Here is a 14,649-nt window from a genome sequence, read left to right on the forward strand (position 1 = left end):
TTGGCATAACAAAGCTTATTAAGAAAATGTTCTGCATCTTACTTTGGTGAGTGGCATCTGGGGTCTTACAAGCTTGCAGGTGGCCATCTAAGATGCATCAATTGGTCTCAACCACCTGGAGTAAAGAAGAATGAAGAACACCAAAGACACAAGGAAAGTAGTAACCCAAGAGACAGAAAGGGCCACATAAACCAGAAACTTCATCAGTCTGAGACCAGAAGTAGATGGTGCCGGGCTACCACCAATGACTGCCCTGACAGGGAACACAACAGAGAGTCCTGGATGAAGCAGGAGAAAGGTGTGGTGCAGAACTCAAATTCTGGTAAGAAGACCAGACTTAATGGTCTGACTGAGACTGGAGGAACCCCGGAAAGCATGGCCCCATTCTCTATCAGCCCAGAACTAAAACAATTTCCGAGCCCAGCTCTTCAGACAAGGATTGGACTGGACTGTGGGACATAAAGTGATACTCGTGAAGAGTGTGTCTCTTAGCTCAAGTAGATACAAGAGACTAACTGGGCAGCTTCTGTCTGGAGGTGAGATGGGAAGGCAGAGAGGGTTAGGAGCTGGTTGAATGCACTTCGGGAATCAGGGGTGGAAAGGGGGACTGTGCTGTCACAGTATGGGGAGAGCAATTAGGGTCACATAACAATGTATGTATAAATTTTTGTATGGGAGACTACGTTTAAATGTAAACTTCATTTAAACTACAACAATAAAATAAATAAATAATCTGTCATGAATATTAGCCTCTGGCTTTTGACCTTTCCCCATCCTCTGACTCTATGTATAGGAATTGATTGTGGGCTAGGCTGCCTGAGGTTCACACAGACCACCAGCTGGGGATGCTAATCACAGCCTTACTTTAATGATGCCACAAGAGTAAGGGTTAATAGTTATTATTTTTTGATGAAAGAATCATTTCAGTCCTTATTTTTATCTTATTCATTAATATAATTTCTGGATACATGAGATGCATGTCCTCCTGCTACAGAGAACAGAAAGCATTCTCTTATGAATAAATGGTAGGCTTTTACTATCATTCCCCAGGAATTGCTTTAATTGACAACTGGCCATGTTAGCTGCTGCCAGAAAGAGGGACCATGAATGAACTATTCTAAAATATGCCCTTACTTCTGATAGACAACTGGTTTTTTTTGATTATAGATAATTCCACACATCAAATTGATTCTCAGTTACTTTGCTGCATGTTTTACAACTCTTACAGGGTAGGTCAGAAATAAAATTGTTCAAAGTTACATACGCTAAAGATATTTTTTTTTTCCGGCCAAGACTGCCTTGAAAATTGCCCAGACTAGAACTGCTGGGGTAGTTATATGGTGCAGAATTTGGGGCTTCAATTACTCATCTGTCTGGGCATCAGAACAGAGTCAAAGTCATATTTTGAGGAGAATATGGAAGAGGCTGCATAGGCCCAGTTCACTATTATTTACTCCTCATTGCTCACCGCCGCACTGTCTCGTGATTTTTCCCTCCCGTTCTAGTCTCTACAAAAAGGTTTAAGATTAACCAATGTTCCTCCCTGGAGGGTAGAAAACAAGTGATAATGATCTAAGAATGAAAACCAAACAAAGCATCCATCTTGTGACAAGAAAAAGCAGGATGTCGCCAGATAATCCCCAAAGATGTCACCAGATAACCTCTAAAAATACCAGTAGAAGGTTAACTCATCTAAGACATCATTACCTTAAAGAGAAACTACCACAAAAGATCCATAATCCTGTCCCTATAAAAGACTTCAGCCGATCTCCAGCGGGGAAGACGGGTTTTTTGGAGGAATCTATTCCCCTCTGTCTCCTATGTATCGATATATAATAAACATCTTGCTGCTCACCTCACCCATCTCAGAATTGGCTATTGCGGCAGGCGGCTCTAATCTGCGCTATTGCGGTAACAAACCCTGGCCCTACATGGGAGTACTCCTTTGGCTGACTTGCCCTAGAGCTAATATAGTCTCTTGTTAAGTTCTTCACCTTTCACATACCTTTGTGTTTGTGCTTCCTATTATTTAATTAATTTCCATTCATTCAACAGGTATTTTTTAAGCACCTCACAGGAGCCAGGCACTCTGCTAGATAGTGTGTATATGGGAGTAAGCAACAAAGATCTTTGCCTTCACAGAGGGGTTGAACATCAGGGACTAGCCAGGGCATATAATCTAAGGTTTAAGGACACCCAATAACTAGTAACAGTTCACCTGAAATAATTATTAAATGGCAGGCTGTTTGATGTTTCTTCATTCTTCTCCAGATACTGAAAAATCTATACCTGGATGGTAAAACCAGCAAAAAGCTCATATAGATGATATTTTATTGGTACTTGGTAGAATTGCTTTTACTGAGTTAAGCCCTGGAATGATGTGACTGACTTGTATTAAAGATGTTATAAGAAACAGCTCTGTGAGATGCTTCACACTGTTCAGTGGAATAATTCTGTTATATTCACCAGCAACACACCAGTGGCACGCTCTTTAAGGGCACCTTTTTATTTCCAGTGTCTTGCAGGATGCCTAGAAAATAAAGGTTTACTAAATGAATGAAAGAAACCACATAATGTGGTAAATGGTGGATTTTGGCGTTTGTAGTAGAAATGTGATAATGTTATTTATTAAACCCCGCCTTGTCCCAGAAATACAACCAGGTCACTTGGAAATAGGTCCTAAAGAAAAAGAAAAACAATGGTATAAACATAAAACGGAGACAGGAATGAGACAAATACAAAAATATGTATTACAAAAGTACATTTATTATAAGTAAACCATTTCATTGTAAGCTTTCTAGAAACCTCTCTAAGGAGGAAAATTTGATTAATGTGATTAGTTGCATAATTCACAGTATCTATTAGATTAAAAAAAAACAAAAATTAATTACTTGAATGCAACATCTATTTCTCACATCAAAACAAAAAGAAATCTGTCTGGAGGACCCTCTCCTGGCTAGCTCTCTTTCAAGACAAGAATAAGGAAAATGTCAAAGCGACAGAGGCCAAGAAAGAGTTCACACTTAACTCTACTAACATTAAAATGAACAGAAGGGATGACCCTGAATTTGGAAACTTAAAAGATTTTATGATAGTTTTTAGCTTCTCCCCACATTTGCAATTTCTATTCCATCTGTTTTCCCTACTGTAAATAACCATATACATTCTTAGAGGGTCAGAGATTGCCAACTGTCCCCCATTATCCATTCTTCTTCCCTTTATCAACGGTTACTCCTCCCAATGTTTTTAAGTAGGCTACATAGCTGCCAGGCTAGAGGCTGTTATGTTTCTCAGATTCCCTTACAGCTAGGTACGGTCACATGACCAGGTTCCTGCCACTCGAATACAAATGGAGGTGATGTATGCAACTTACTTGTCATCTCCTTAAAAAGAAGTTGTTTGCCCATCACCTCTTTCTTCTCTTTTTCCCTTCCCTCTGGCTGGAAGATGGACATATATGCTGCTGAATCAGTTTTTTAATAAGCAGACAAGGGCGATACCCAGGGAATGGTGGGACGATAAGACAGAGAAACCTGGGTCCCTAAGGCAGAACAGTTTACCCACCCTGATCTACCTGTCTACCTCTGAATTGTTTCAAAAGAAAGAAAGAAATTCCTGTATTATTTGAGACACTGTATTTTCAGGTTCCCTCATTATAATAATTTTAGCCTGTACCCTAACCAAAACAGTTAGAAAATCTTAAAAATGTGGTATTGTTTGCTTCAGGGTTCAGCAAGTAGAAAGAACCTGAGAGAACAAAACTTGTTCTATGAAATGCGAATAGAAGAAACTTCTCTAGAAGGGAAATACACAAGAGCTACAAAAGAAGTTACTGGGAGTGGTAAAGAAACCATCCTAGGGCTTGAAAGTATCCTAAAAGGAGATTTCTGGGTAATACCCAACATTTATGCAGAACAAAAATGGCATTCAAATGAAAAAATTTGCTTTCAGTCACGAAGATTTCTATGATGAAAATCTTTACATTAAGAAAAATGCATTATCAAGCTTGCTAATTTTATATAATTATACTATTTTAACAACACATAAAACGTTATAGATCTTCCATAAACAAGGTAGTCTAGCAGAGTCAAACTAGAGTTGTTGAAACTTTAAGTTTTGTTGACTTACGTTTCATGGGTGCCAAAAAAGAAGATAGGGTATTTGTTTGCTGGAGGCTTCACAGCTCCTTCTGGGAGTTCATCAATCTATTAAAAATAAACTTAGTTATTATATATTCAGTTAAGTCATAGAAAATAGCTAGCATAACACAATATAAACACTGTTCTGATAATTTGCTGCTAATTTCAAAATAAAATTATTCTAATCAAAATCTTAAATTTTGTTTTCTCGAATCCTATAAAATGATTCTAAAGTTCATATTTGGCACACCACATGGACAGTAACACTGTAAATTGATTATAACTGTTATGGCAATATAAAATCAAGAGCCCAAACCACTCATATTTCCTTTGACTCAACAGAATCAATTACTCTTGGAAATCAGTCCTAGTGAAATAATTCAAGAGTAACATGAAAAGATAAACAAAACGATGCATATTTTTTTGGTAACAGCTAGTTATATATGTATTTCAAAGACTCTGGGAATGCAAGGTTGGTTTAATACAAAAAAAATCAATCAATGCACTACATCACATTAATAGAATGAAGTGAAAAAAAAAAAACCTCACAAAGAACATCAGCTGCAGGAAAAGCACTTGACAAAATCTAATGCCCTTTCATGATAAAAAACACTCATAAAACTAGGAATATGATGGAACTTACTCAACATGGTAAAGGCCATACATAAACCCAATTTAAAAAATGGGTCAATGTAAGGCATAAAATGATACTCATGAAGAGAGTGCTTCTTGGCTCAAGTAGATACATGAGACTAAATGGCCTCCTGTCCAGAGGCGAGATGAGAAAGCAGAAGGGACAGGAGCTGGCTGAATGGACATGGGAAATCTGGGGTGGAAAGGAAGAGGGTGCTGTCACATTATCGGGTGAGCAACTAGCGTCACATAACAATGTGTGTATAAATTTTTGTATGAGAAACTAACTTGAAATGTAAACTTCCACTTAAAGCACAATAAAAAAAAAAATTAAAAAAAAAAAAATGGGTCAAGTACTTGAATAGACATTTCTCCAAAGAAGACAAATGGCCCGCAAGCACACAAGAGATACTCAACATCATTAGTCATCTGAAAAATGCAAATGAAAACCACTTCACACCCAGTAGTATGGCTATTATCAAACAAACAAACAGAACACGGCAAGTGTTGGAGAGGATGTGGAAAAACTGGAACCCTTGTACAATGATGACAGGAATGTAAAACAGTACAGTCACTGTGGAAAACAGTTTGGTGGTTCCTCAAAAAGTTAAACACAAAATTACTGTATGACCTAGCAATTCCAACATACACAAAAGAATAGAAAACAGAGACTCCAACAGATGGTTGTACACCAATGTTCACCGTAGCATTATTTACAACAGTCAAAAGGTAGAGACAATCCAAGTGTCCACCAACAGATAAATGGAAAAACAAAATGTGGTATATATATAAAATGGAATATTACTCAGGAATATAAAGGAATGAAGTTCTAATACATGCTACAACATGGATGAACCTTGAAACCATTATGCTAAGTGAAATAAGCCAGACACAAAAAGACAAATATTGTATGATTCCAATTACATGAGGTATCTAGAATAGGCAAATTCATAGACACAGATAGTTGATCAGAGGTTACAAAGTACTAGGGTGTAAAGGGAACGGAGAGTTATTGCTTAATGGGTACAGAGTTTCTGTTTGGGATGATGAAAAAGTTCTGGAAATAGTAGTGATGGTTACACAACACTGTAAATATACTCAATGCTACTGAATTGTACACTTAAAAATGGCCTAAGTGGTAAGTTTTATGTTATGTATATTTTACTTCAACAAAAAAAAAAAGAACCAAATGCAAAGTTTAGAACTAAAATGTATAATAACTGAAACGAAAAATTCACTGAGTGAGATTAACAGCAGGTTGGGGACAGAAGAATTAATCAACGAAGATAAGAATTACCCAATTTGAAGAACAGAGAGTAAAAAGATTGATAAAATATAAATAGAGCCTCAAGACTTGTGGGACAATATCAAACAATCTAACATATATGTAATAGGAGGCCTAGAAGGAGAACAGAGTGAGAACGAGGCAGAAAATATGGTAGATAATGGCCAAAATTTCCCCAAATTTGATGAAAAATGTTGACTTACAGTGCATGGAAAAGGGTCTGGTAATTCTGTCTTTTGAAGTCTGCAGGCCTTTTGAATTTAACAAATGGCAACAGCCTGAGGATTACTGTACCATTACAAATTTATCTCCTCTAAACTAAAGCAGCTTTGGAGTACTGAGAAAAGATGGGCTTTGAGTCTAGGAACTTGTATTTAAGTCTTGGCTCCAATTTAAATTGTGATATCAAAGATTACACCTTTAATCTCTTAGGGCCTTGACATCCACATCTAAAACAGTTGTACTAGGTAACTTCTAAATTTCCTTCAAGTCCTAAAATTCCATGGCTTGTCTGAAAATGAACTAATTTCCTCTGAATTTGTTTTTGTTCCTGTCATGGATTGACCTGCATCCCCCCAAAATATCTGTCAACTTGGCTAGGCCATGATTCTCAGTATTGTGTGACTGTCCACCATTTTGTCATCTGCTGTGATTTTCCTATGTGTTGTAAATCTTACCTCTACGATGTTAATGAGATGGGATTAGCGGCAGTTATGTTAATGAGGCAGGACTCAATCTACAAGATCAGGTTGTGTCTTAAGCCAATCTCTTTTGAGATATAAAAGAGAAGCAAGCAGAGAGACAGGGGGACCTCCTACCACCAAGAAAGAAGCACCAGGAGCATAGCATGTCCTTTGTACCCAGGGTCCCTATGCTGAGAAGCTCCTTGACCAGGGAAGACTGATGACAAGGACCTTCTCCCAGAGCTGACAGAGAAAGCCTTCCCCTGCAGCTGGCACCCTGAACTCGGACTTCTAGCCTCCTAAAATATGAGTTAATAAATTTCTCTTTGTTAAAGCCATCCACTTGTGGTATTTCTATTATAGCAGCACTACGTAACTCAAGACAGTTCCCTATGTTTATCGTTGGCACGATCATCCATTCCGCTACCAAGAAAAAAACCTTAATTTCTTGATTATTTCCTCAAGCCCCACATTTCAGTCGAACACCAAGCACTGCCAATTTAGCCCCTGAAATGTCTTTCAAATTGATCACCATTCCCACTAAATCAAGTTCTCATGGTCTTTTGACAAGGCCATTAGAGCAGCCTTTCAAAATATTTTCTTGTTTCCAGGCTTTCCCCCATTACCTACTTATACAACTTCTGTGAAAACCTTAATTGTGCTACATTCAATACTACTCCACAAAAACAACTTAAAATGAGTTATTCTGAACGAACAAAAATAGAATATAAAATGGTTAGGTATGTGGTAGGCACTGAATTGCTAGTTGATAAAAAAACCATGACATCATGTACTTTTCACTCTTATGAGAAAACAAGGAATTTTAAAAAATATTTTTAAAACTTCTTTCAAATAAAAACACAAGACTTTTGGTCAAACTCTTCGCCTGTTATAACGTTGTATCGTTGCTATCTACTGCAGATGTTGCAGACTGTGGCCCTTGTGCCATTTCTGGTCTGAAAATTTTTGTTTGCCTCATACAGTGTTTTTAAAAAGCTGAATTAGTAGCCAACATTAAAAAACTGCAAGATTCACATTAAAATTCAGATTAATGTCTTCTGTGAAGAAAATATTAAAATAGGGAAATCTGGCAACAATAGGTTTGTATTCCCACATGGCAACAATTAGCTGAAGATGATCAACCGTTGCCCACTTTAGACACGGTATGTACCGTACTCTCAAGTTTGCCACAGTCCCCACCAATCTCTGTTATGCTGTAAATGGCTGCTTTCCCTATTTATATTATTTGCTTGGCCCCTTTGAGTATGTGAGTATCAATCCCCCTACAGTAAATATTGTCAAAAATAGCAACCAGCCTTATCATCATACTGGTTCTCTCATTAATGAGTTAAATAATCTTCTGACATGCACTCACTTTATATGAGTCTTATGTTTAACTGTTTGAAAATTATACTTTGAGAGTTTTGGAGGTACACCAAATGTTCAAGCGGATACATGTTCCTGAGCCAATTCAAGTGTGCAACATTGCTTAGGCTTTTTTTTTTTTTTGCCTCCTAGAGTGAATACCAAGAGACAACAGAGCTTTACCTTCATTGAATTTCTATTTCTCTACTGTTTTTGTTTTCCTGACTTTGTATGTTTACTTTTGTTTCTGGTTCTTGGCTATGACTGGGTTCTGGTTTGTGCAGTGCCAGTAAACTATTCCTAATAACAGGATGATGGGGATCTAGTCTCTGTTGGGTATGACATGGCAACGAATCTGCTAGTTTTTTTGTTAATGTTGTTTGTAGAAAAAAATGCCTTGCTTTAACTGAAAAAGAAAAAAGTCCTTTGAGATCAAGATTAGTGCGTGAGTGTATTGTGTTTTTTGACCTGTGGCTGAAGTTGTAGACCTGAAGCTTATGCTCTCTGTGTGCCTGTACTTGAGGAAAGCCTTTATTGCGCCTGTATGATTGAAGCATTTTCCTACCTCTGGAAAAAAGCATTAACAAATTCAATATATGTTTTAAAATAAAGGAGCTCTGTTTTCATTGATTTATAGACACTAGTAAGACTTACAAAATTGTAATATAAGGGAACATATGAATCTTCAGGAAGTAAAAAAACTGGATTTCTAATACCTTAAGTGTGGTAGACTTTTAAGAAAAAAAAATCTTTTCACAGTAACTGCTAGTTCACAAGCATTTTTATGTAAAAATCTAAATTCATGTAATCAAAGCAAATCCTTGAACAAACCAGACTGGTTTCATAACTTTGGTTTAAAACAGCTATTTGTCTTTTCCTGGATTTAATCTGTGTGGAGTATAATATAAGCAGATGTTTTATTTAAAAAAAAACAAGATTTGGGTTTGTTTTCTTATGAAGACACTAATTGCATCTGAAGTTAGACTTCTTATACTGGTCTACTGGTCAGATAAGCTAGTACTATTTTACATATAATATTAAAGATTAAGGAAAATGTAAACTTGAACTATAATTCTGAAAAACACTATATAAACAGTACTTATGTTCTGTGGTATGTTAGCTTAAACATAATTTCTAATATCCTTTAAGATCTTGGACTACTATTAAATTGAGTTAATGGATAATCTTTACACACTTAAATAATTTCTAAGGAAGACAAAATACTGAAACAGTGGTCACCAAGGGTAGTTTATAGATAAATATAGATATTAGTTTGTATATGTTATATAGTGGCTGTCATGGATTGGATTGTGTTCTCCCAAAATATGTGTATCAATTTGGCTAGGCTATGACTCCCAGTATTGTGTGACTGTCTACCATTTTGTCATCTGATGTGATTTTCCTGTGTGCTGTAAATCCTACCTCTGTGATGTTAATTAGGTGGGATAGGCGGCAGTTATGTTAACGAGGCAGGACTCAATCTACAAGATTGGACTGTGTCTTGAGCCAATCTCTTTTGAGATACAAAAGAAAGAAGCAAACAGAGAGACAGCGGGACCTCCTACCACCAAGATATCAGCACCAGGAGCAGAGTGCATCCTTTGTACCTGGGGTTCCTGCACAGAGAAACTCCCGGTCCAGGGGAAGACTGATGACAATGACCTTCACCCAGAGCCGACAGAGAGAGAAAGCCTTCCCTTGGAGCTGCCGCCCTGAATTTGGACTTCTAGCCTACTAGACTGTGAGAACTATACCTTTGAGTCACATTAATAAACATTTCACTTTAAGAAGGTATAAGAGGGATATGTGGATTATGTGTGCCGATGAGCTTTGCTGGCCTGTTAAAAACACCTTATGTGACACAAATTTCTTAATTATCTAACTCTGTGAAGTAAATTATTTACTTCGGCTAAGTTAAAATACAGAGACTGAGACCAAATAAGACCAATAGTGCCACAGAAGTACAATTGTGTAGGCAAGGATGCGTTTTTGTTTAACAGGAAAAGATTAGTCTTGTCCTAAAGAAAAGTGTCTGGGTTGTTCCAAAATGAGAAATAACATAATGAAGGACAAAATCTGGATACATATTGAAAGCTGTAGAAGGTTTGTAGAAAGGGAAATTTATTTGCCTTGAACTATAATAACTGCAAATAATAGTCTGAAAATATGCAATGAAATATTAAAATTTTGCCAAAGGTGGCTCAGTTTTTTTTAAATTCATTTATTTTTTGTTGAGAATATATACAACAAAACATACATTAAACAGTTTCTACATGTACAATAATTCAGTGACACTGATTACATTCTTTGAGTTGTGCAACCATTCTCACCCTCCTTTTCTGAGTTGTTCCTCCCCCATTAACATAAACTCACTGCCCCCTAAGGCTCCAGTCCTTCGAGTTGCTGTTATCAAAAGCTGGCTCAGTTTTGATGGATTTATTCATAAGATTAAAAAGGGAAAGCATGTGAATCCATTAATGTCAAATATTTATTAGTGTACAACTAGAATTTGGTTTTCTCTGTTAAAATAGCAAATTAGTCTTGGAGTATTCAGTCTGCTCTTAACAAGATGTGGTTATTCCTCACCCTCTGAATAATCTGCCTAGATAGCAAGGACACCACATCCATTAGAATAACTTCCTGGGCGCTGTGCTGACTTCGTTATGTGTTTACATTTTTTTTTAAACAAAAAACAAACGCTCCTTGCTTCTGAAAGAGCTAAATTCTTTTTAAAAAAAAAACAGATCATGCTCTTTTATATTTATTTAAAACATTACATTGTCATTTTTACTAATTCATTATTCTCAGATATCTTAGCTCCTATCTTAATCAAGTGATCAAATCTTCTCTGATAACGCTTTTGATACTGATGAGTTTAGAGTATTAATGGGGAAACTGATCTGGCTCAGACAGGAACCAACATTAGGGAATCTAAATCAGGATATAGCAGCAAGGTGTTCCACTTGGTGGCTCAATCTCAAATGTGTGGTAGCTTAGTGGTTTCGTTCATTTTAGAATTCCAGAGAGTGGAGGGCGAAGAGTCCTAAGGGCAAAAGGGTTAGGCAAGGACACCAAGTTTCCTCCCCAGGCAAATTCTCTTGTCTCAGAAATGCTCATGGCCCCACTTCCTTACTTCATTCAAATTTCCACTCAAATACCATCTCATCAGAGACTTTCCTTATAACCCAACTTAAAATAGCACCCCTTCCCCTATCATTCTCTATTCCCTTATTTACTACTACTCAGGCACAAAGAAATGAAGTCTTGATACATGCTACAACATGGATAGAGCTTAAAGACATTATGTTGAGTGAAATAAAGTCAATCACAGAAGGACAAATATTGTATGACATCATTTACAGAAAAAGACAAGAACAGGCAAATGTATAAAGACCAAAGTTTATTAGTGGTTACCAAGGATGGGGGAAAAGGGGTTTATTGCTTATGGAGCACTCAGTTCTGGTTTACAGTGATGGACAAGTCTCAGTGATTAAGGGTAAGGGTTGCACAGCCAATTAATGTAATTGATGTCAATAAGTTGTAAAAAGTTGACCTGGTAAATGTGTGACATATTTACAACAACAACAAAAAAATAGCAGCTGCTGAGCTGCCTATGCACAGCCAAACATCTCATATGGTCTAGTTTTTTGGTTTGGAGGTTTACGGCCATGATTTCATGGGACATGCCAGTTAATTGGCCTAAAAATGTGTTCAGTGTTTCTGTTCTACCTGCTAGTTTGTTGTGTAGGGACTGGAGTCTTAAAAGCTTGCAAGCAGCTACCGAAAGTACATCAATTGGTTTCTATTTGCCTGGAGCAACACAGAAAGAAGAAAAGTCAGGAATAGGAGGAGTGAACAGAATGTGTGGCTAATTGCCTCCATGAACAATGGCCTCCTTTGCTGTAAGACGAGAAGAAATGGATAGTACCTGGCTACCATTACTGAACATTTTGATCAAAGACTCTGTAAAAGAATCTTGATCAAAAGGGGAAAATGCAGAACAGGATTTCAAATTTTCATGGAATCTAGACTTTTTGGAGTCAGTGAGGCTAGATGAGCCCCCAAAACTATTGCCCTGAGATAATCTTTAAATCTTAAACTAAGAATATCTCCTGAAGTCTTCTTTAAACCAAACAATAGTTTAGCTTAATTAGTAAAGAATGTCTACCTTGAGCACTGTGTTCTTTTAAAAACTACCTATATGGGATCAAATTGACAACACCAACTCAAAACATGAGACAGGAAACTTAGGGGTCAGTGAGTTTATGTTAATGGGGGAGGAACAATTCAGAAATGGAGGGTGAGAATGGTTGTACAACTTGAAGTATGTAATCAATGTCACTAAATTGTACAAGCAGAAATTGTTGAACTGGTGTTATGTTTTGCTATGCATATTCTCAAAAACAAAAATGTTATGTTGAACTCCTAACCCCTGTATCTGTAAATATGACCCTGTTTGGAAATAGGGGGGGTTCTTTTGTTATGTTAATAAGGTTATATCTAAGTAGGGTGGGTCCTAAACCTAATCCCTTCTGAGTGGTGTCTTATAAAAAGGGAAAACTGACATGGGGAGACATACATATGGCGAAAAGGCCATGTGAGGAACTGTCTACAAAAGCCAAGGAATGCCAACGAATGCCCAGGGCTACCAACAAGAAATGAGCCTACCCTACAGGTGAGGCTCTTATTTGGACTCCTAGCCTCCAAAACTGTGAGACAATAAATTTCTGCTCTTTAAAGCCACCCACTTGTGGCTAACAAACTAAGACAACACAAAATGCCCATTTTCCACTGGGTTGTTGGTCTTTTCTTATCAACCTATAAAAGTACATACACACACGCATACAACACACTAACACACAAACATATACAGTCATGCGTTGCGCTTAATGTCCACGATATGTTCTGTGAAACAGGACATTATGTGATTTGACCGCTGTGCGAACACCATATTATATACTGTATAGAGTTTACCTTGAAGCATGGCTGGTGGAAGCAATCTTTGGTCTGGGCGGAGAGCACATCCCACATTGCAAGTGTATCACAGACCATTCTCTGCATGAGTTGGTTGGACCCCAAAGGCGAAGCCAAGATTTTGATATTTGTCTGGTCTTATTACCAGAAGGACATAGCCAAGTTGATCATAAACTTGGCAGACTATCACCACCAGCACCAGGGTACAAAGTTCAGAGAAGGATCCTGTCCTGGAGGCAGGCACCCAGCAGGCTCCAGAGGCAACCTGGGAGGCCGGCACCTAGCAGGCTCCAGACACTGCTCTGGATGCAAGCACCCGGCAGGCTCTGGGTGTTTTCCCAGAGACTGGCACCCAGAAGGTTCCTGACACTGCTCCGGAGGCTGGCACCCAGCAGGTGCCGGATGCTGCCCCCAGGAAGCTGGCACTCAGCAGGCTTTGGACGCTACACAGGTCAGGGTTACCAAGCTTTGAAGGTAGTTCATGCCTCAGGGCAGGAGCCATGCAGAGGTTCAAGTGGAAGCTCTGTCTTGGACCCTGTTCTTATAGGTCCTGCTTCTACCCACCTGGGTTAAGAATGATGGGGTGGGTTTTTTTCTTTTCCTGTGTTAAATGTTTGAGTTGGCTTTTTTTTTTTTTTTTAATTGTTAACTTTTATTTGGTAAAGGCTATTAATCTTTTTCTTTGTGACTATGAGTTTGTATCTGGCTTTTAAAACACTTTTCCTATTCTAAGATTACCAGAAAATTCTCCCACTTCCCACCTAGGACTACTTTCGTGCTTTAATGAATTATTTTCTTAAGCTAGAAATGTGCCTAATAGTGGGCATAAGGAAATAGGCACCTGCATAAATGAGTAATAGGTACGTAAACTTCTATAAACGTTTAAGAAGTTGACATGGTTGTATATGTTATAGAACTTAAAATACACCGCATGGCCGAACAATCCCACTTCTGGGAATCAATCTATCCTACAGAAATAAGAGCATGAGGAGCCAACATGGCACCCTAGATAGCCGTCCCTCTGCAGCAAAGACCTGAAAAACTAAGTAAAACAGATACAGACATCAATCCTGGACCCCTAAACATCAAACGAAGGGATAAGGAACTAGATCAAATACCGAATGGAAGAAGAACTGAAAGAAAACAGAGAATGAGGAGAGATATGGAGTTGGGGGTCCCCTATCAACTAACACGGCACAACGCTGCCATCTTGGAACACAGTCAGCAGCAACAACCCTGGACAGGGAGTACACGAAGGCAACTTCATGGAGCTCCCAACACGAGACAAAGCATCCGCATCTTAGTCATCTAGTGCTGCTATAACAGAAATACCACAAGTGGATGGTTTTAACGAAGAGAAGTTTATTTCCTCACAGTTAAAGTAGGCTAAAAGTCCAAATTCAAGGTGTCAGCTCCAGGGGAAGGCTTTCTCTCTCTCAGCCTTCTCATCAGTGTTCCCCCAGACTAGGAACTTCTCGGCGCAGGGACCCCGGTCCAAAGGATGCTCTCTGCTCCCGGCACTGCTTTCTTGATGGTATGAGGTCCCCCTGTCTCACTGCTCACTTCTGTC

At 38.2% G+C, this 14,649-nt stretch overlaps 1 protein-coding gene across 1 annotated transcript in view; it reads right to left on the minus strand.

Annotated features, from left to right (window-relative positions):
* HDGFL3 (HDGF like 3) overlaps positions 1–14,649 on the minus strand; it is a 71,859-nt gene that overhangs the window by 20,768 nt on the left and 36,442 nt on the right. Inside the window, exon 2 of the mRNA XM_004370680.2 lies at positions 4,129–4,205. Within this exon, the coding sequence (XP_004370737.1) occupies positions 4,129–4,205 (77 nt within the window). The remainder of the gene's footprint in view (positions 1–4,128; positions 4,206–14,649) is intronic.

This window comes from Trichechus manatus, unplaced genomic scaffold (genome assembly GCF_000243295.1).
Source record: "Trichechus manatus latirostris isolate Lorelei unplaced genomic scaffold, TriManLat1.0 scaffold00009, whole genome shotgun sequence".
NCBI classification, from domain to species: Eukaryota; Metazoa; Chordata; class Mammalia; order Sirenia; family Trichechidae; genus Trichechus; species Trichechus manatus.